General features: G+C 40.3%; 1 protein-coding gene across 1 annotated transcript in view; it reads left to right on the top strand.

Moving 5' to 3' along the window:
* The window catches only part of LOC137619487 (nuclear pore complex protein Nup107-like), a 191,547-nt gene that overhangs the window by 98,138 nt on the left and 71,761 nt on the right, over positions 1-21,648 (top strand). The window contains exons 9-11 of the mRNA XM_068349556.1: positions 789-979; positions 16,036-16,281; positions 19,410-19,680. Coding sequence (XP_068205657.1) covers positions 789-979; positions 16,036-16,281; positions 19,410-19,680 — 708 coding nt within the window. The remainder of the gene's footprint in view (positions 1-788; positions 980-16,035; positions 16,282-19,409; positions 19,681-21,648) is intronic.

The following is a 21,648-nucleotide window of genomic DNA, read 5'->3' as shown; positions in this document are numbered from 1 at the left end:
ATTAGAAAAGCATTATAGTTAGTGATGAGGTGACACTTCAGTATTTTATACAATATGTCATGCAAGGCACTCAGTAAATTGTACTCCCTTGAAATTAGAGGAAGAAATAAAGATAAATTACATAAATAGTTAAATGAATGAGTTATAGTATAGGTAGAAAAAGGAAATGAAAGAATAATGGAAGCAGTACTTGGAGGAGAGTTTGATAAATGAAAGTGAACTAGAGAATATTAATACGATAAAAGGACCAATAGAAAATGTGTCACTTGAAGAGGTATGGAGAGTACTTGGGAAGTTGAAAGATAACAAACAGTTAGCATACAGTACCTGGAGAATCAGTTAGCAAAGAGCTGACCAGATTAAATAAAAAAGTCAATATGCCTTGAAAAGTGGAAAAAGGTATTACATTTATTATATTTCAAAGAAAAAAAGATACACTGTATTTTAGAAAGTAAAGAGGTATAAACTTGCTTGAGCATGGTATGAAAAGTAAGCAGGAGGCTAAGAGTAGAATTAGGAAAATAAAAGTGAGTATTGACATCAGTTTGAATGCATGGGGGAGTAAAGCAGAGGGGATTTTTATAATGAGTAGACAAGTGCCATGAAAAATGTGTGTTAACAGGTCTTAAGAATGTATATCATGGCTTAACTAGCACGAGTATTGTCAAAGTCTAGAGGGTACTAGAAATACTTATTGAGCTAGTGAGAGCATTATATCATGATGTATAATTTAGTACTTTAATGTGGTATAAATTACATTTCAGATAACATATGTATATTTTTTTCAGGAAGATGAAATGCGCTTACTTAGATGTGTTTTTGCACATATTCGTTCTGGGCAAATCAGCATGGCTCAAGAATTATGTATTAGAGCAGGTCATCATTGGCGAGCAGCAACTCTTGAGGGATGGAAGTTGCACCACGATCCTAATCACACTGATGCATCACAGAGAAATCCAATTTTTGGCAATCCATACAGGTAATGCCATTTTATTTTATTATTCTTACAAACAGAGAATGATTCCCTCCTTGGATCATGGTCAGTCATCTTAACAAATTTCACGATATTCGGTGAGATAGTTTTTGAGTTCTCTTGCTTGTGGGTACAGTCGGGCACACTGTCTTATCTTATTTATCTTCGTGTTTTTTTAATTTTTTTTATAGTTTATATATGAAATATTTATTTTAAAGTCATCACTGTTCTTGAAATATTTTAATTAATTACTTTTCTTGTAGTTTCCTTATTTCTTTTCCTCACTGGGCTATTTTCTCTGTGGAAGCCCTTTGGTTTATAGCATTCTGCTTCCCAACCAGGGATGTAGCTCAGCAGGTAATAATAATAACAACAACAACAACAATAATAAGAGTGCAGTGGCATGAGGTGCACTGTAGGCATTACTTAAGGTTCTTTGCAGCATATTTTTGGCATTTGCTGTTTTACGTCTTAACTTTTACTTCATAGTGAAGTGCACGGTTTTCCTAAAGTTGCTCGTAGACACTGAATGGCCTCACTGGCCCCATCACTGGGTTATACAATAAAACCTGAACTGTAGCCAGTAGGTTCCAAGACCCCTGTGGTTGCAGAATTCCTCCCTTAATTAGCTACCTAAACTTGAGGGATGTTTGAAAATTGCTTCTATAAAATATGGTGGTATATAAAAAATGTATATGAAAGTACTTTAGAGCATTATAAGTTTTGAGCATAACACACTATACAGTTGGTCCTCCCTATTTGTGTGTTCTCTCTGAGGATTCAGTCGTTCGCAGTACAGAAAACCATAAAACATATTTTGTAAAAAATCACGTACACGTAGTTTCCCGATAATTACTCTTGTGGGCTGACGTTTTTAAACCAACCGTGCAAAGCAGAACAGCCAATTAAATAGCTGTTGCATGTGAACTATTCAGTTGTAATCCTAATACAGTAATAGAAATTACTGAATGAAGCTCATACATATATTATGTTCAGGTGATATTTGATATATAGTATATATAATATATAATGCCAATGAAAAATATAAATATGCATTACAGTTAAAAGAAAAAAAAGCAATACAGTTAAAAGAAAAGACTCTCTCTCTCTCTCTCTCTCTCTCTCTCTCTCTCTCTCTCTCTCTCTCTCTCTCTCTCTCTCTCTCTCTCTCTCTCTCTCTCTCTCTCTCTCTCTCTCTCTCTCTCTCTCTCTCTCTATCTGTGTTTAGGTTAGTTTTTGCAGCGACAGATATCTTACCAGTATTGAGTATAAAATGGATTTATTGTTTTACTTACTTTTTCCTTAGAACTTGAAAATAAATTACATGAATCCGATTTTATGTAAAGTTTTTCCTAAACATGCCACCTAAAAGAGAAACCTTTTGTTTGTTTCCGTTTCGGTGCTGACCATAATAAACAAACAAATGCATTTACACATCTAAGTGATAACTAATGGTACTAAGAGCTTTTAGTAAATATGTTCTTACAAGTATTTTACTCAATGTATCCCTAAAGATTCCTACACATCGCAAAACAGGAAAACCATTTTGTTTGTGTTAAGTCAACGATAACAAACTACTGCTAATGACAGTGCGATAATTTAAGGTAATTCTAAGCTTTTATGGAGGCTAATTGTGCATTCCATTCTCTAAATACTTTTCCTAATTTCAGTTGTAAGTCAGTTTGATTTTGTATCAACTTGTAACCACATCAGTTATTGAACCACCTGCAAAAAGAAAAAAGAAATTCCTAGACTAGTTTTTTATTAAAAGTTATCAAACAGTTGTGTTACCACTATAACGTTCAATGTGTCAGAGAAGATGGATTTTTAAGGAAAAAAATATTATGCTAATGTAAATGTTATTACTACTATCACTAGCACTACCATTAAAGTTATTGAAAGATTAGAGAAAGAGAAAGACAAAAAGTTGCTGAGAACGTATCCACAACTCGATGCTTACATGTTGTTAGCTGGACTCGCTTATATAAAAGTTGATTTCATTGTTGATATGGAGTTTTTCCTCAAATAAAGTAGGCTAATTATAATGAAATTGTGCAAATAAAATGTAAGGTACACATGATTTGGTTACATTTATTATCAAGTCACCATACCTCTGCCTACCAATACTTGAAAAGACAATAGATTTGATACAGAAAATTTATTTTTGAGAACTAGCGACCATATAAAAGAGGAATTGCACAATTCGAACACATTTCAGGACCCTACTGTACACACTGAAAGGGAAGAAGCAAACTGAGCCTTAGCCAGGGTCTGTCTCCACAACTCTCAGGAAGGTACTGATGAAGTCTTATACTGTTTCAGTCTCCTCGAAGAGGGAGATGTGACTGCTTCCTTCTACCTTATGAATACATCCCTTGCTCGGGCCCCAGGGAGTATGCTGCAAGAGCCCTTGGATCAAGTTCAGCAGGCTTTTCAGGTTTTGGTGGTGTTTGCTGCACCCCGTTGGAGGCTGAAGTGCTTCGCCTGTGATTGCAAACTTCTGCTGATGAGTTTGATGTAAAGAAGTTTTGGGGTAACTTAGGTCTTTCAGGTAGGGCCTCCATAACTTTGTTGAGGGACTTTGTAACTAAAGGTACATCTCCCCATTTTTGCTGGTGCCAGTATCCTATGTGATCCTGGATATGCCAGTGGTGAAAGGTGCGCTGGTGCTCCTAATGTCAAGGACACCTTTGGTCCCCCCACCTAAGCCAACAAAGATTGTAAAGTCCTGGAAAGTGACTCTGTACTGGTGGAAATGGTGCCATCACCAGGAGGTGTTGTCCCTTTTATTGGGCATAAGAAGACCGCCAAGACCATAGTGCATTTTGCCTCTGTGCCTGGGGTTACCCCGATCCCTGACCTGGCTCCAGTGCGTCCCACCCCTTCTCCTGTGCCCATCACTATGACTCCTGTGTCTGGGGGACCAGGGCCGGTATTACCTGCTCCCTCTTGTGTCTATGGTTGTTCCTCCAGCCCGACACATTGCAGGGTTTTGGTGCCTTGTGAATGTGTCGTCGCTGGTTGCTTGGACCTCGACACCTCTGCTTGCAGAGCCAGGAGGAGGAAGAAATGTATGCTCTGTTCTTCCTCCTCCTCGGAGTCAGATCCTGATGTTTCTTCTAAGATAAAGTAGAAGAGGAGAAAGATGTCAAAGTCCAAGAAGGCCAGCCCTAGTCATAAGAATAAGACTTCTTCAACACCACCTCTTTCTAAAAGGGTTTGGATGGCCACGGACAAAGGTTGTGGATGGTACCCCATGGTGTTGGAGCTTCAGTCCCTTGGCCCGGCTATCCCGTTAGCCTCAGCTGCTCAAGTAGCCTCTGGCTGGGACAGGCTTTTACTGACCCGTAAGCTTTCTGTTCCCAAGTTGGTGGAAGAGCTTCGACTACTTCCACCTCCCTACCTTTCAGGATTTTGAATGCCTGCTCCCGCTTCTTCCAATGAGGTTTTACTTGATCTGGTTGAGAGGATGATACCATTCAAGGCTGTCATTGCATGCTTGTGTTAAATGGAAGACCAAGTATTAAGCTGGAGGGACTATTTCCCTGTGTTATAGAGCACAGCGACCCAGCCCTTCTCCTGTTTCCATCCGCACAGGAAGAAGTATTTTGTACTTTGTATCTGCTGGGATCCGTGCCAGGAATTCTCTTCTTGTTGCTGTTAGCTTTCTCAAGCTTTTATCAGCCTCTGATTACTTACCAAATTTTGTTTTTGTTGCAGAATGTTTGTACTTGTCGATAGGGGGAGAGCAGAATCTCCTGAGCATCCTTTAATACTCTCGGTTCCGGCAAGGCACAAGGGTACTTGAAGTCTGGATGTACCTGGGACAGTAAGCACTTCATCTTCCTTTTCACTTTTTCTTATAGGAACTCTTTGCCAGTTCTCGACATCTTGTTTCACTAGGTGGTAGTGTTATCCAACATTTCTGCCATGACTCTCCTTTCTGTATCCACCCTCATTTAGTTGGACTGCTTGTATCCGGATTAGATATTGTTGCCTAGCTCCCTATGATCCCAGCCTGATAGGCTGCAAGCCTTTTTGTGTATTTTGAGGACTGCCTGCATTGGCAGAATTGACTTGTATGGTCTTTGCTGCTGTCTTACTTTTTTCACACATACAACTGCACTTGATCTGTTTTACATGAGGACAAACTCTCTCCAACCTTTGCAGGTCAAGATCATGAATCAATTTTGGATGCTGGAAGAGATTACAGAATGATTCAGAATAATCATTAGATACATTCTAAATCTGCCTTGCAGATGTCTTCCCTTTCCCTCGAAGGCAGACACGATATCACATTCAGTGAACGCATGAAAGTATGAGATCCCTCTAGCTTTCTTAAGCCGTATTGCTGAAACTATCTCGTGGATTGGAATCTATTGAATCTTGGATTGTTGGCTAAAGGCAATCCACATTTTTAAATGTTAAACTTAGCCGGTGAATATATAATAGCTGACGTCTCGGACGGCTCGACAGAAAAACACAAAAACTCGCGAGCGATCGCTATGAATGTTGCGGGTGTGCCCACCAGCGCCAACTATCGGCCAGATACCGCATATACATTAAACAGCTCCAGTTCTTCTCTGTCGGTCTTGTCGACAAGTTGATTCCATTACTCGCTGTTGACCTGGAGTTTTTCGTCATTCTTGGTGAAGTACTTCTTTTTGGTTTTGAGCTTTCGCAGTGCAGGTGTTTTTATCTTCAATTAAAACTCTTGAACTCTTTTTTGGATAGATTTTATTGTTGATGACTTTGGATTGTTTTTGGATTTTCTTTGACTTTTCAAAATGGCTGACCCTTCTCCAATTCCTAAATTTCGTAAATGTAATGCTAGGGATTGTAACAAACGTCTTCCAAAGGCCTCTCTCGACCCACATACCGTGTGTTCTAATTGCCGGGGTAAAACCTGTCAATTAGGAGATCGGTGTGATGAGCGCGTGGTACTTTCGAAATTCGACTGGCTAGAGTTTGATAAGTATTCTCGTAAGCTAGAGAGAGATAGGGTGAGGAGAAGTTCCTCTAGATCATTAGAATTTTCCTCCTCCCATGCCCCTGAACCTAATCCTTCCCCAGTAGTAGTTGTGCCTGAACCCTCTACTAGCACTCATGAACCATCAATGCGGGATATGTTGCGTGCCATTCAAGCGTTGGGCGAGAGAGTTGAATCTTTGGCTACAGACCGTAATCAACTCATGGCGGATGTAAAAGTGTTAAAGTGTCAGAGTGCCACATTAGAAAATCGTGGGGATAAAGTGATTAGTGCGCAAAGTGTTATCAGTGTTGCCACCGAGGGTTCGTCTGTTCGTGCTTGTCGTTCGCCTAGTCCGAGACCTCTTGCAAGCTCCCATGCACCAGGGAGAAGTAATGTCGTAGGACTTATGGGGACAAGAGGCTTTAACCAACGAACAGACGTTCCCTCTATGGTTTCGGGCGTGTCTCGTCAAGACCGCCCCTACCATAAGACGAGCGAGGCGGTTTTCTCCTCGTCATCCGAAGGCTTCTGGCGTAAGAAACTGTGGAGCAAGGTTTCGAGACCCTTAAAGCAGAAGTCAGTCCCTTCAGGACAGGTCCAGCGTCCTGGTTGTAGCCATTGGGACAGCTCTGACCCTGTGCAGTCCTCGGAAGACTGCTCGCCGCCTAAACAGAAGCGTAACACGGGCTCCGAGAGTCTTAGTTTAGGCAATGTTTTGCAGTCACAGACGTTACCATCGTCTCCACCCGCACCCACTCCCGTTGATCCTAAATGGGTTGTCCTGCAGGATATGCAGAATAAGCTTGCCTCTCTTATGGAGGAGTATACTGCTGAGCAGGTTCACGATGATCCTCGCCGTTACGCTGATCGAGATCCTGGCCGTCAGCCGCCCAAACGAGCCTTTGCTCGTCCTGTTGACGTTGACGTTACAAAGTCACTTCAGTCACGTGACTTAGAGCCTCACTCGATGCTTTCCCGTGTTGACTTTCAGCCGCTTGTGGACGTTCAGCCGCTGCCGCATGCTCGTGTTGACGTTCAGGACGTTCGCCAACCAGCTAAGTTGACTTGTTTTGACGTTGAGCGTCAAGCACTGCAGTCAAGAGTTGTTTTAACTGCTCAATCTAGGCAGTCAAAGCAGTCTCGAGTTGACGTCGAGTGTCCTCCCGCTCCTGTTGTTGTTGCTAGTCAGTCCGTTAAGCAGTTACATGACGTAGCGTCCTGGACTGCTACTGATGCTCCTTTGCGTGTGGACTCTGCTTGTCAAGCATTGCCACCAAGGCAGGTCTCTCCCTTGCTTGAGACTCATCAGTTGTCGGACGAGGTTCCTTCAGATGAGGACGTTGCTGATCCTCCTCCTAATGATAATCCTTTGGACGTTTTATCTGATGTAGAAGAACCTAAGGCTGTACAACCTTCGATGGATTTTAAGAAAATCATGATGATTTTCAAGGATCTTTTCCCAGATCATTTTGTTACGGTTGCTCCTCGTTCGCCTCCGTCTGAGTTTGCTCTAGGCTTAGCTGCTACCAAGCCTGCCTTTACTAAGCTAGTGCTTTCTCGCTCTTCTAAGAGGGCTTTACGTCTTCTAGGCGACTGGTTGGTTACCAGGAGGAGTTTGGGGAAGACGGCCTTTGCCTTCCCACCTTTTAAGCTAGCTTCTAGATCGAGCGTCTGGTATGACACGGGAGAAGTTCTCGGCTTGGGAGTCCCTGCCTCTGCCCAGGGTGACTTCTCAAGCCTCGTAGACTCTCCCCGTCGCCTGGCCATGAGACGCTCGAAAATTTGTTGGTCCTCCTCGGACCTTGACCATCTCCTTAAAGGCGTATACAGGGCCTTTGAAGTTTTTAACTTTCTAGATTGGTCTTTAGGAGCATTAAGTAGGAAGATCTCGTCTGCTGACCAAGATGTATCCTTACTTATTATGTCCTGTATGGACAAAGCCATCCGCGATGGCTCCAATGAGCTCGCCTCCACCTTTACGTCGGGAGTCTTGAAGAAGAGAGAAACCCTTTGCTCTTTCCTTTCAGCAGGAGTTACTCCCTGTCAAAGATCGGAACTGCTCTTTGCTCCCTTATCGGCTGCCTTGTTTCCACAACAGCTGATTAAGGACATTGTTGCTTCGCTTGTGCAGAAGGACACACATGACCTGATGGCTTCTTCTGCTCGCAAGGGAGCTCCTTCTTCATCCTTTGTTGTGAGACCCAGAATCGAGACTCCTGCATCTAGGTTTATCCCGCCCTTTCGTGGCAGAGCTCCTAGCAGGGGAGGCTCTCGTGCCGAGGGAAAGAGAGGTAAGAGGAGAGGAGCCAAGTCCTCCCGTGGCAGAGTCTGACTGCCCACGTCCTCAGACAGCGGTAGGGGCCAGACTGAACAACTTCTGGCAGGCCTGGGAGAAGAGGGGTGCAGACCAAGAGTCTGTTCTGTTGCTCAAGGAGGGGTACAAAATACCTTTTGTACGCAGACCTCCTCTAGTAACAGTTCCCATAGACCTCTGTCCCAGGTATCGAGAGGAGTTACAGAGACAAGCTCTACATCACGAAGTGTCTCTGTTGCTAGAGAAGGGAGCGGTGGTGAAAGTCTCGGACCTTCAATCACCGGGGTTTTACAACCGTCTCTTCCTAGTCCCAAAGCATACAGGAGGTTGGAGGCCAGTGCTAGACGTCAGTGCGCTCAACGTTTTTGTTACGAAAACAAAATTTACGATGGAGACCACGAAGTCCGTCTTAGCAGCGGTCAGAGAGGGAGACTGGATGGTCTCTCTCGACCTGCGAGATGCGTACTTCCACATTCCTATACTGTACACCCGGATTCCCAACCGTTTTTGAGGTTTGTTTACAGGAATGTGGTGTACCAGTTTCGAGCACTGTGCTTCGGCCTCAGTCCTGCTCCTCTCGTGTTTACGAGGCTCATGAGGAATGTGGCAAAATTCCTTCATCTATCGGGAATTCGAGCCTCCCTGTACTTGGGGCTTCTCAGAGCATCGTCCAGTCATCGCTGTCTGCAGGATCTACATTGGACGTTGGGTCTGGCAAAGGAGTTGGGACTTTTGGTCAACTTAGAAAAGTCCCAACTGATTCCATCCCAGACGATTCTATATTTGGGGATGGAGATTCGCAGTCTAGTTTTTCGGGATTTTCCGTCTGCCACCCGAATAGAACAAGCCCTGCTCAAAGTCCGACTCATGCTGAAAAGAGAACGTTGTTCAGTAAGGAGTTGGATGAGTCTCGTAGGGACTCTGTCATCCCTGGAGCAGTTTGTCTCGCTAGGGAGACTTCACCTTCGCCCTCTCCAGTTCCATTTAGAATCTCACTGGAACAAGAGCAAGACTTTAGAGGCTGTATTAATCCCGGTCTCTGAACCAGTAAAAGCATGCCTGAACTGGTGGGACAGCTACATCAGTCTGAGAGAGGGTCTGTCCCTAGCAGTCAAGAACCCAAACCACGTGTTGTTCTCAGACGCGTCGGATTTGGGTTGGGGTGCGACTCTGGACGGTCGGGAATGCTCGGGTCTTTGGACCTCAGTTCAGAAGAGCATGCACATCAACGGCAAGGAGCTATTAGCAGTCCACTTGGCCTTTATGAATTTCGAGAGCATTCTTCGAAACAAAGTGGTAGAGGTCAATTCAGACAACACCACAGCTTTGGCGTACATCTCCAAGCAAGGAGGCACTCACTCCCACACGCTGTACGTGATCGCAAGGGACCTCCTCATATGGTAAAAAAATCGAGGCATCTCCCTGTTGACAAGATTCATCCAGGGGGACTTGAACGTCTTGGCAGACTCTCAGTCGGAGAGGTCAGGTGATCCCCACGGAATGGACCCTCCACAAGGACGTGTGCAAGAGTCTTTGGGCGACTTGGGGTCAACCCACCATAGACCTCTTTGCCACCTCATTGACCAAAAGACTCCCAATCTATTGCTCACCAGTCCCAGATCCAGAGGCAATCCACATAGACGCTTTTCTACTAGACTGGTCTCACCTGGACTTGTATGCATTCCCACCATTCAAGATAGTCAACAAGGTACTGCAGAAGTTCGCCTCTCACGAAGGGACAAGGTTAACGTTGGTTGCTTCCCTCTGGCCCGCGAGAGAGTGGTTCACAGAGGTACTTCAATGGCTGGTAGACATTCCAAGGAGTCTTCCTCTAAGGGTAGATCTCTTACGACAGCCCCACGTAAAGGATCTTCATCAAAGCCTCCCCGCGCTTCGTCTGACTGCCTTCAGACTATCGAAAGACTCTCAAGAGCTCGAGGCTTTTCGAAGGAGGCAGCCAGAGCGATTGCGAGAGCTAGGAGAGCTTCTACCATCAAAGTATACCAGTCGAAGTGGGAAGTCTTTCGAGACTGGTGCAAGTCAGCATCTGTGTCCTCTTCCAGTACCTCAGTAGCCCAAATCGCAGATTTTCTCTTACATCTGAGAAATGTTCGCTCCCTCTCAGCACCCGCTATTAAGGGCTACAGGAGCATGTTGGCTTCGGTCTTTCGACATAGAGGCTTAGATCTTTCCAATAATAAAGATCTCCAAGATCTCCTTAAGTCTTTCGAGACCTCTAAGGAACGTCGTATGGCAACTCCTGGATGGAACTTAGACGTGGTCCTAAGGTTCCTGATGTCAGACAGGTTTGAGCCATTACATTCAGCCTCCCTGAAGGATCTCACCCTCAAGACACTTTTCTTAGTGTGCTTGGCTTCGGCTAAAAGGGTCAGTGAGATTCATGCCTTCAGTAAGAACATCGGCTTTTCCACAGATAAAGCCACATGTTCACTTCAGCTTGGTTTCCTGGCCAAAAATGAACTGCCTTCTCGTCCTTGGCCTAAGTCATTTAATATACCTTGCCTGTCAGAGATTGTAGGCAACGAACTTGAAAGAGTACTGTGTCCAGTTAGAGCTCTTAAGTTCTACTTAGCTCGTACTAAGTCCTTACGAGGGGATCTGAGGCCTTATGGTGCTCAGTTAAGAAGCCATCATTACCTATGTCAAAGAATGCTTTGTCATATTTTATCAGATTTTTAATCCGAGAGGCTCATTCTCACTTGAGTGAAAAAGACCGTTGCTTGCTTAAGGTTAAGACGCACGAAGTAAGAGCTATAGCAACTTCCGTGGCCTTTAAGCAAAATAGATCTCTGCGAAATATTATGGACGCAACCTTTTGGAGAAGCAAGTCGGTATTCGCGTCATTTTACTTAAAAGATGTCCAGACTCTTTATGAGGACTGCTACACACTGGGTCCATTCGTTGCAGCGAGTGCAGTAGTGGGTGAGGGTTCTACCTCTACATTCCCTTAATTCCAATATCCTTTTAATCTGTCTCTTGAAATGTTTTTAATCTTGTTTTTGGGTTGTACGGAAGGCTAAGAAGCCTTTCGCATCCTGGTTGATTTGGCGGGTGGTCAAATGTCATTTCTTGAGAGCGCCCAGATTAGGGGTTTGATGAGGTCCTGTTGTATGGGTTGCCGCCCTTGATACTTCAGCTCCTGGGAGTCTTTCAGCATCCTAAGAGGATGGCTGGGTTTCGTGAGGAAAGCAGACTAACAAGGCAGAGTAATCGTCAAAGTCAGCTTCCTTACCAGGTACCTATATTTATTTGGGTTTTGTTATAATATAACTGTCAAAAACTCTAAGCATATACGCCGTAAACTGTATTAATACTGGTCTCTACCCACCACCATGGGTGTGAATCAGCTATTATATATTCAGCGGCTAAGTTTAATATTTAAAAATGATATTTTGATTATAAAATAAGTTTTTGAATATACTTACCCGATAGAGACCCAGCGGGATGAGAAGAACTGGAGCTGTTTACATGTATATGCGGTATCTGGCCGATAGTTGGCGCTGGTGGGCACACCCGCAACCTTCATAGCGATCGCTCGCGAGTTTTTGTGTTTTTCTGTCGAGCCGTCCGAGACGTCAGCTATTATATATTCACCGGGTAAGTATATTCAAAAATTTATTTTATAATCAAAATATCATTTTTTTCAAGATCCATTTCATGTAAAGATAGTAGCATAGGTATTGCAGTGACTAACATGCCCATGTCATTGACCTTAGTGATAATAGACTCTCCCATCAGTTTTTAAATCCCTGTCCTGTATAAATATTTGAGTGTCAGCTTCCTCATGACAATAATGGGACACTGCATCCAGAGACTTCATTGTGTTGCTAATGGAATCTTCTCCTTTTGTGACGATGATAAAGACTACACATCTAAGCAAGGAAATGAAACTCCTTAGTCGTGTTGCTTGCATCATAAAAGCAGCTTTGCCAATTACCCGGTGTCATACTTGCTCTTGTCACTCTACTTGCTTCCTTCACTCTTTTTCTACCTCATCTCAGATTTAAGATATGGCTTTTTGTATATATAAAAAAACTACGTTCACCCGCTCATACCTGGCACCACAATTTTCCACTTTTGCTAAATTGTAATGTCTTTATAGCATAGTCATAGAATGTCTTTGAAGTAGAGGTCAGGTATTGATAATTGTTAATCCATCAAAGGTAATTGCATCTGCCTTTGGATCTCAATCTGGGATGTTCACTTTCACTTCAAAAATCTTAACCAACTGTAATTTCCGAGTCACAGAGTTGCAGGGTGTGACAAATTCTCGTGCTTGAAGAATTCTCTCAAGTCACATATCCGGTTCTTGCAGGTGATGAATGGTTGTGAGAATAATTGACGGTCATCTTTGAGGACTTTTTTCTGAGAAATTATCTCAGCCTGTTCTTGTGTGATGAAAGAAACAAGGTTTTTCTTGATTGAATGATAGAAAGGACTGTCACCTTCTTCCTGTAGCCTTTCCATGAATTATTTGAACTGCTTTTTGACGTGTCAGTGATACGTAGCTACCCTTTCTGCTAGAGTTATGTCTGCAATGTTTTTAATGTCTAGCACCAGCAGGTCGTTTCATTTCTCTTGGAATGTTTTGCCCATCTCCTGTGCCATTACAGTGTGTGATTTCACCTTTTTAAAGATTTCTGTGCATTCAGTGTCTGGTGCTGTAGGTGGCATCTTTCATACCAAACATGGCTTCGTATTTAGTTACTAGACCATTAACTTTGGGTCCAGTGACCATCCACCAATGAAGCCCTAACACTTCTGTCAATCCAATTGCTCCTCTGTCACCCTGGATCACCATGTATTTTGCTCATGTGCATAATCAATTGGTAGGGCAGAGAGTTCTCTTTTAGACTTTTTGATGATGAAGTTCCCTGTGTGAAAGTCCCTGGCCACATGTGGATGTTGTTGACCAAGTGACATAATGTCTCTGATGTAAATTGGGATCCATTTCACATGATTATTGACATTGGTATTCTCAAAGAAGTAAATCACCAGTTCAGAAAATGCTTCACAGTAGAACTTAGTCACATTCCCTGAAGAAACTTGTCAGGGTGAACGTAGTGAACTCTATGTCCAGCGGCAGATTCCAGAACTGGAACTGGGAGCTCTGTTTCCTCCAATGTTCACACAATCCTCAGAGATTTTATGTGAAGGGCCAGAATCTTTAGAGCAGTAATCATGGTATGCCTTTTTCATAAACTTGTACAAACTGCATGCAGTGATCTGGTGTGCTTGTCTTGTCCTGGTAACACTGGATGCAGACAGGCAATACAATGCTGTACCAAAAGAGGCCATCTCCACTTCCACACAGAGGCACTTCATCAACTTCATTCATGTGAAAGTTTTGAAGCTAGGCGTATTTCTTCTCACGTACAGACCTTTTGTGTGCTGCCCTAATGTAGTGTAGGCTGCGAGCCTAGGCAGTTTACAATGGCTCTGTGATGAGAAAATCGAGTGTGAAAAATGTATTGGCGTGCTTTACAAACTGAAAGTCTTGAAACATTTGTATCAATTTACTTCATTAACTGTAAATTCTTGCGGAAAATGTTGATGTGCTGTATAAATGTTGAAATCTATTTCAGAAGCCTTAAAACAGGAGTCCATATCATGCAACTCAAATACTCTTAACTAAAATGCCAAACTCAGTTGACCAATTTAATGGCCATCTTGAAAAATTGCTCTTCTTGAATTTTCTATTGGCCAATTGACTATCTTTAATTTGTATGACTTGGAGAACTATTGAAACAAAATTTTGATAATAAAATTTATTTCTATACTCAACTGATGTTCATATACTGTACAGTACATACCCAATCCCCTTCCCACTAACTAGTGATGTCAAGAGACTAGGCAATTAATTTAGATTCCAAGACTGCAAAACAAAGTATCTATGGCGTACCCTCGTCAAGGTTATTGTAATTACCTACTAGATTGTCTCATTACTATACTAAAAGCCTGGGCCTATTGAAAGGAAAGAAAACAGGAAATTTAAGGTGTGGCATAAACGTTAATAATAGTCGAGCTTTAAGAGAAGCATTATGAATAACAGATGAGGATAGAAATAAATTTTATTATTTATGATGTACTCACTTCCAAGCTAAATTGTTTCAGTACTGTACTAAAGGCCTAGGCCTATTGAAAGGAAAGAAAACAGGAAGTTTTAGCTGTGGGATGAACGTCAGTATAAGTCAAGCATTAAGAAAAGCAATATGAACAACAGAGAAAAGTAAATTATGTTTGAGAGAATATTTATATTTAAATTAAACTGAAATTTAGTTCTAAAATGTAGTTTGAATAAGTATGAATAATTTGGAAAATTTGGTCAGGATTTTCAATTTATTTTTTTTTATCAATATTTAATGACTGCAATCTAGTGGGTGAAATTTTAATTCTCAACATTAGAGCAAACGTATATGGCCAGCCCTGTGACAATCTAATATCAGGATTTAATAATTGGTTTAACGTATCCAGTGATAACGGTGATGATTGAAATAGATACAAACAATATTTATATTAAGATAGGTGTGATGGTATACTATTATTACTAGTTGGAAAAGCAGGACGCTATGAACTCAAGGGCCCCAACAGGGAAAAATAGCCCAGTAAAGAGAGGAAATATGTAAATAAATGAACTACAAGGGAAGTGTTGAACAATTAAAGTATTTTAAGAACAGTAATAACTTTCGAATAAATCTTTCATATATAAACTAGAAAAATTTTAAAAACCAAGAGGAAGATAGATAATATAGAATAGTGTTCCCGAGTGTACCCTCAAGAAAGAGAGCTCTACCCCAAGCAAGATTATTAAAATTATTATTATTAAAATAATTATTAGTATTATAGTTTTTTTAGTAAAACTGTATTTTAATTAGTGGTCACTAAAATCAATTACTAATTACCCTTTGACCCCTTGTCCACAATGCCTTGCAACAGTGAAAGGCCTTGGTATAGAGCTTATGGCACTACCCACAACTAGAGTACTGTACAATGATTTGATTTTGGAGTGTCCATCTAGAAGAGCTGCTTACCATAGCTAAAGAGTCTCTTCTATCCTTACCATGAGGAAAGTAACCACTGAACAGTTACAGTGCAGTAGTTAACTTCTTGAGCAAAAAAAAGTTATTTGGCAATCTCAGTATTGTTAGGTGTATGAGGACAGAAGAGAAAGGGGAAAGAATAGGCCAGACTATTCAGTGTATGTTTAGCCAAAAGAAAAATGAGCTGTAACTAGAGAGAGGGATCCAATGTAGTACTGTCTAGCCAGTCATAGAACCCAGTAACACTAGCAGCAGTATCTCAATGGGTGTTGGGTGCCTGGCCAACATACTACCTTGGAATCTTAAAAATTTGCTAAGTATACAAGCATTAATAATCACAAATTTACATGAAATTTGTTCAACCATTTTATAGTACATTAAATAAAATCTACTAGCTATTAATTATTCAATCTCCTCTTCTACTAGTTTTTGGTTTTCCATGATTCCTTATTTAAGAATTTTGAATTTTTTTATTCAGTTAGGCTATAGTTTAACATAATTTGGGTGTTGTTACTCCAGTCTATCACATGCCTAATAAAAATGGCAGTGATAACATAACACTTTGTCCTCATTGTTCAACAGTGTATTCCCTGATAGCCAATACGGTAGTATCTGCTATATAGAAAATATTTGTATTAAATTATTTGGATAGTGCAATTTTCATATTCAACTAAATATTTTATTCACATTGACAAAAAAAATATTTTTCCATCAGAGATGTGTGGAAAGCAGTTGCCTGGCGCATAGCAAGTGATGAACGACTACCAGTGTATGAACGAGCGATATATGGCGCTCTTTGTGGTCAACTGCAATCTGTGTTATCAGTCTGTCATGAATGGCAAGATGTGTTGTGGGCATACACACGTACAATGGTTGATCAATGGGCAGAGGAGCAGTTGAGAGCCACAATAACTCACCTGCGATCGCTTCATCCTTTACCAAAAGATTATCCTGAGGAAAAGTAAGTTTGTAGTTTTATGTGATGTTTTATCATAGAATTTTAAATTGCATATTTAGCAGATATTTAATTACTACCCATCTGTGTCCAGCAGATTACTGACACTAATGGTAAATGCTTTATTTTCCTGTGGCTCTGAGGTAAGGATACTTTGTATTTGTACAATTGAAGTAGTTTGCATTTGTTTTTGGGGATACAATATTATTTTTAATATAATTCTGATTCCATTAATTGTACCAATTTTGGTAATCTTATTACAAATGAAGAACAGCTTTTCTTAACCCTTTCGGTGCGGATTTGCGAAATGTATGTCTCATAGCTTTGTGTAAAATTTTGCTAAGAATTTCAAAATGCTTGAAATTTAATTAAACTAAGATATTCTCTTTTGTTCCAGAACTATTCTGTTTTCAGAATTTAACATTATTTTAGTAGCTTATATCATTGTATGTCTTAAATTATTTAATATGAGTGAAAATGAAGAAAAATTGCAAAAAGTCCTTTTCAAAGATGATTTATTAATTCCTCCAACAATCTACAAAATTCATTAATGTCTTACACATTTATTTTCCACATTGGCAATACCTTTTTTATACTTTTCTGCATGTGATATGTCTCAAAACATGGAATGATTCAAAGATGGGCCTTTTCAGATCACAAAATAGATTTTTTTGCTTTCTCTTATATTCACCTTTACCTTTCATCAAGGAACTTTTTGGCAATATAGAGCTTACATTACGTTGGGGTTTGTGATTATTGTCAATATACTCTTCTGGATAATGCCCTTAAGTTAATCTAGATTCCATAGGATTTGATAATCTACCCCTTCTTTGAGTTTGGCTCCCCTTATACCCTTTTAGCATAATGGGGATAATTTTTTCTCTAAACTTTTTCTGATCAAGCTTAGCAGTGGGATTGTGAATGCAGTAGCATATGTTTGGGTCCACTAATGCTGCTTGAACTATAAAATGCCAGATGGGTTGGTACCATTTCTGGCTTTTTCTTTTGTAAGGATATGGTGAGCAAAGTTGATCAAACTTATCTTATTCTACATGAACACAAGTCTTTTCTATTTCTCTGTCACCCTTCTTGGAATTAAGTTTCACTTTATATGTACCTACTGTTCCAAGACTAGACGATAAATTAACCATGGTTGTGTCTTGCCAAGAACAAGCAAGCGTTTTACCATTGTTTCTTACCCATGTTACTGGTAAAGCTCCTTTTTACCCTTTTTTGTTTCATATCAATTGGTAAACCCTTCCTACTAACCCTAACTGTTCGAAAAACTAAAATATTTTTATAAAGTAGTTTTTCAAAAAGGGATACATTGTTATAAAATTTATAAAATATATTCATGTAAATAATATGACCTTTGTAGTTTTCATAACCCTTTTTCTGGGCTCGACCTGTGTCGCTCCGTAAAATGCTCCTTATAGCACCATTTCTAAGGCATAAATATTGCTAAATATACCAGAGAAAAAAAGGATGCATGGAATGCCAGGAATAAACCCAGCTCGCTCCCTCTGTGAGTGTCGGTATAGATGCTGGGGCGTGATAGAACCAACGACCATAGGTCCCTTACCAGTTAGACCTCTCCCTCATCAACATCCCCTGGAACAACAAGGTGCCATCCTACACCCGTCTGCTGCCTTCTACTACAACTATCCTCCCCCACCCCTACACCTCCCCACCCCCCTACCTTCATTCCTCCTTAGCACCAGCGTAGGTCAGACTTATTTTGCATTGCTCTATGTTGTTTTGTATTTTTGAAGATGTCCAACGTTTTGGAGATCCCTGCTCCCAATTTGAGTATTATAATTGTCGGTTTGGAATTTCTAGGTAGTGACACTCGTTATTTCTTTTACCTTGTTGGTTTTTTATAGCCGCTTGTTCATGTTCCCTTATGGGTGTATGTACGCGGCCATTTTGGTGTCGCTTCCTCGTGATCTCTTTGTTTGTCGGGCTTTCAATTAGTTCCTTATACTAATTGTAGTCCCTTTTCTTTGTTCTGGACATCTAATTCAACGTTTTGGCATGATTTTGTTTTTTATTATGGCTTTTTGGGTTAAAGACAACTACTTGGGTACGCAACCCATCCAGTGGCTGATAAGCAAACTCCTTCCCAGTATAAGCATTAAATTTGAATCGGTAGACAGTATGAGCACTGTCATAGACCATACCTTTATTCTCCATTAAGTTGAAGGCTTTGATGGTGAATGTTGTTTAAAAAATAGCCTACCTTTAAATTTGAAATAATTATTAGTTTCTTTTGTGACATGTTCATATTTTTTTCTGTAAAATGTCTTGTGAAACACTCATGAATTCAAGTTAAATACTTCATGAGAGGCTGTATTGTTATTATGAATAATTTTATTCCAAGACAGTGAGTTTACTACATCAACTTTGGTTGATGAACATGTTGCTGGAATGTTTTCATTCATTTTCTCATCAGTGGTATCATCATGATCTCCATCATTTGGTGTAAGATCGTCAATAGGTGACATATCCTGAATCGTATCTAAATAAAATGTCAAATTTCTTCTAATGATACTTTAGGAGTATAGGAGGCTATCTCATACCAATAAAGAAAAAGCAAAATATAATTCCTAGCATTAGGCTACACCCAAAGTTAAAGGGAAAAATTCAAGGACAAAGTCAGCTGACTGATAAAAAGAAAACAATATCAGGTATTTTGCCAATAGTATAATAAATACCATAATTTATTAATTAATATGAGGTACACCCTATTAAAAAAAACAAGGATTTGTTAACAAATTCTATCTTTATTAATAACTTGGTAATAAAGATATGTTGTAAAAGAAAGGACTGATAGGTAGCCAATGCAGTAATGCTGTAACAAGTCATGTAGAGGAAATTAGTGAAATTACTTTTGTTCAATTAAACTGAGGTAGAAATATCAATACCTTGTTTCCTTTGGGCTAACCAAGTGAAAGGTAATTATTTATGATAATAATCAATACTTTTTTCCTTAGACATTTGCTTATAAATTGCCAATCCTAAGGTTGGTTCTACATATAATATACTCTAATTTTGTTCCATATGTGCAGCATATAAAACATTTTGCTGTGGTTAGAAAATATATTGATATAAACTGTATTTCCTTTTCTCATTAGGTTGACATTAGAATCAATATTTGATGCTGTTGAACGAAGACCAGAGGTAATTAAACAACGCAACAAGAACCCATATCACCTACTTCAGAAATACATAATCTTGGATGATGTATTTGCATTACTTAAAGAAGCTCACAATTGGCTGAATGATGGTATTTCTCCTCACCTTTTACGTTGCCTCACCCACATTGTGTTATTTCTTCGTCGTATTGGCCGCATTTCTCAAAACATGGAGGTGTACTGCTCTGATATTTTAGTTGCTTGTGTAAAGGTAAGCTTTTCTTTACTCGATGGTCAACTTAAAGTCTTTTGATGATAATAACATTGACTAATATCATGATGTTAGTAAAAGTAGATTGTTCCTACATGAATGCAAACCTTTATCCTTTTATATGAGAATTGATTTAAGCGGAGCTGAAACTTGACAGAAAAAAACTCATAACTTGGTGTTAGAAATATTAGGTAGTTAGCAGCCAGTGATATAATACTCTACCCAAGAGTTTGTATGGAAAAACTTGATTTTTCTAAATATTAATGGTTATTTTGTTTTCTTGAAATACTATATACCTCACCTCGTCAACCTTTTTTTTGTTTCTGGTTTGTGTAACGCCCTACCCCCAGCAGGGTGCATTTTGTTATGAGTAGTCTTACCCAATAGAGTGAATTAATAAGACCTTAGTTTTAGATATACCATAGTCTTCTCTGTGTACTGAGTGGCAAACTTATGGACCTGTTGCCTTGGAACATAGTCCTTAATTGTTTTGTGTGAAGTTGAGACTCGAATAACTCCGTAAATGTTTCTGTAATTTATTGGGTGCGTACATTTTATCTCATTGCTGTGTATGTAGTCAGATATATAGAATAGTTTCTGAAATTTAGTATAGATGAGATTTTGTGTAAGGGATGGTAAACAGTAAGCAACTTAACCAGTAAACTTGAAAATTGATGGGAAAATAAGAAAACACAGTAGTTAAGTATTATTTTCTATTTGGGTGGATAGATGGAGTGAGGAAAGCCCTAGGTGACAAGAGGACAGATGTGAGAGAGGCAGAAGAGAGTGCTGAAAATAGTAATGAATGGTGAGAGATTGTGACACAGTTCCAATAGGCCCTGCTGCTACCTGACTGCTGATGTATTAGATGTAGGGTAGTCAGTATATGAAGCTTTATTTGTGGTAAAATACAGGAGAGGGTGGGCAATGTCACCCTAGCAGTACACACCAAACTGGACTGATTCCCTTATCAGGCAAAGAGAAATAAGGAGAAGAAAAATCCCCTTTTGTTTCTTTTATTTTTTATGTCGGCTCTCCCAAAACTTTGAGAAGTGCCATGGTAGACAGACTTACATTACTATGGGCAATAAGCACTTCAAATAATTAATCGTATTCAGTTTTAAGTACTTTGCAGATGCTTTTACATATCTTCCTAATTGGTAATAAAAAATTTGCACAGTTTGTATCTCTATTAAGCATTGGAAATGTATTTTTGGTATGTGTAACTCATCTTCATTATACTACAGACTCAATAGAGCAGTAAAAGAACAAATATTTTTCGAAATGCTAGGAAAAATTGTGAAAGCCATATATGGTTATACTGTATACAGTAATACCTCTAAATATGAAAGTTTCTGTATACGAAAAGCTCATGATAACTCATGAAAAACTCATTATTACATTATGTTCTCATATATCAACTTCATTCAGTATATTGAATGATTCAAATGTCTTTTGTTCCAACACGGAGTACTTGCCTCGAACTACTTTCTTAAGAGTATCTGGGATCTCCTCCCAACCGACCAGAATTTTGTGTAGTTTCCCCTAACTCCGTTTTCTATAGTGGGTACCTCTGGCGGATGAATACGCGCCATGAGGCAACCCGGGGTCAGAGAGCGTGCTCGGCCAGGTCTCGGTCGTCAGGAAGTTTCTGGTCGCGACGTGATTAACATCTCGCCGCGCTTCTTCACCTAGTGCGACCCTTTATGTCTCCACATGGTCCCCACGTGTTCAATCCTAACCTTATCCACCTCTTTCCTCTGTGTCCCTGTGTCGATTGGTGCTTTAGTGTTTCATTATGGAGCATCCCCGTCATTGCCCCGGGCCTATGGCCGGTAAATCTTGTGGTGCCTTTCTCTCCAAGCCGGAGGTTGACCCCCACACTTTGTGTTCTTCGTGTAGGGGCAGTGTTTGTTCCCCTACAACCACGTGTCCGGAGTGCGAGTCTTGGAATGAGATCCAGTGGGT

The sequence above is a fragment of the Palaemon carinicauda genome, chromosome 26 (genome assembly GCF_036898095.1).
Source record: "Palaemon carinicauda isolate YSFRI2023 chromosome 26, ASM3689809v2, whole genome shotgun sequence".
Taxonomy (NCBI): domain Eukaryota; kingdom Metazoa; phylum Arthropoda; class Malacostraca; order Decapoda; family Palaemonidae; genus Palaemon; species Palaemon carinicauda.
This window is presented reverse-complemented; position numbering and strand designations above follow the sequence as displayed.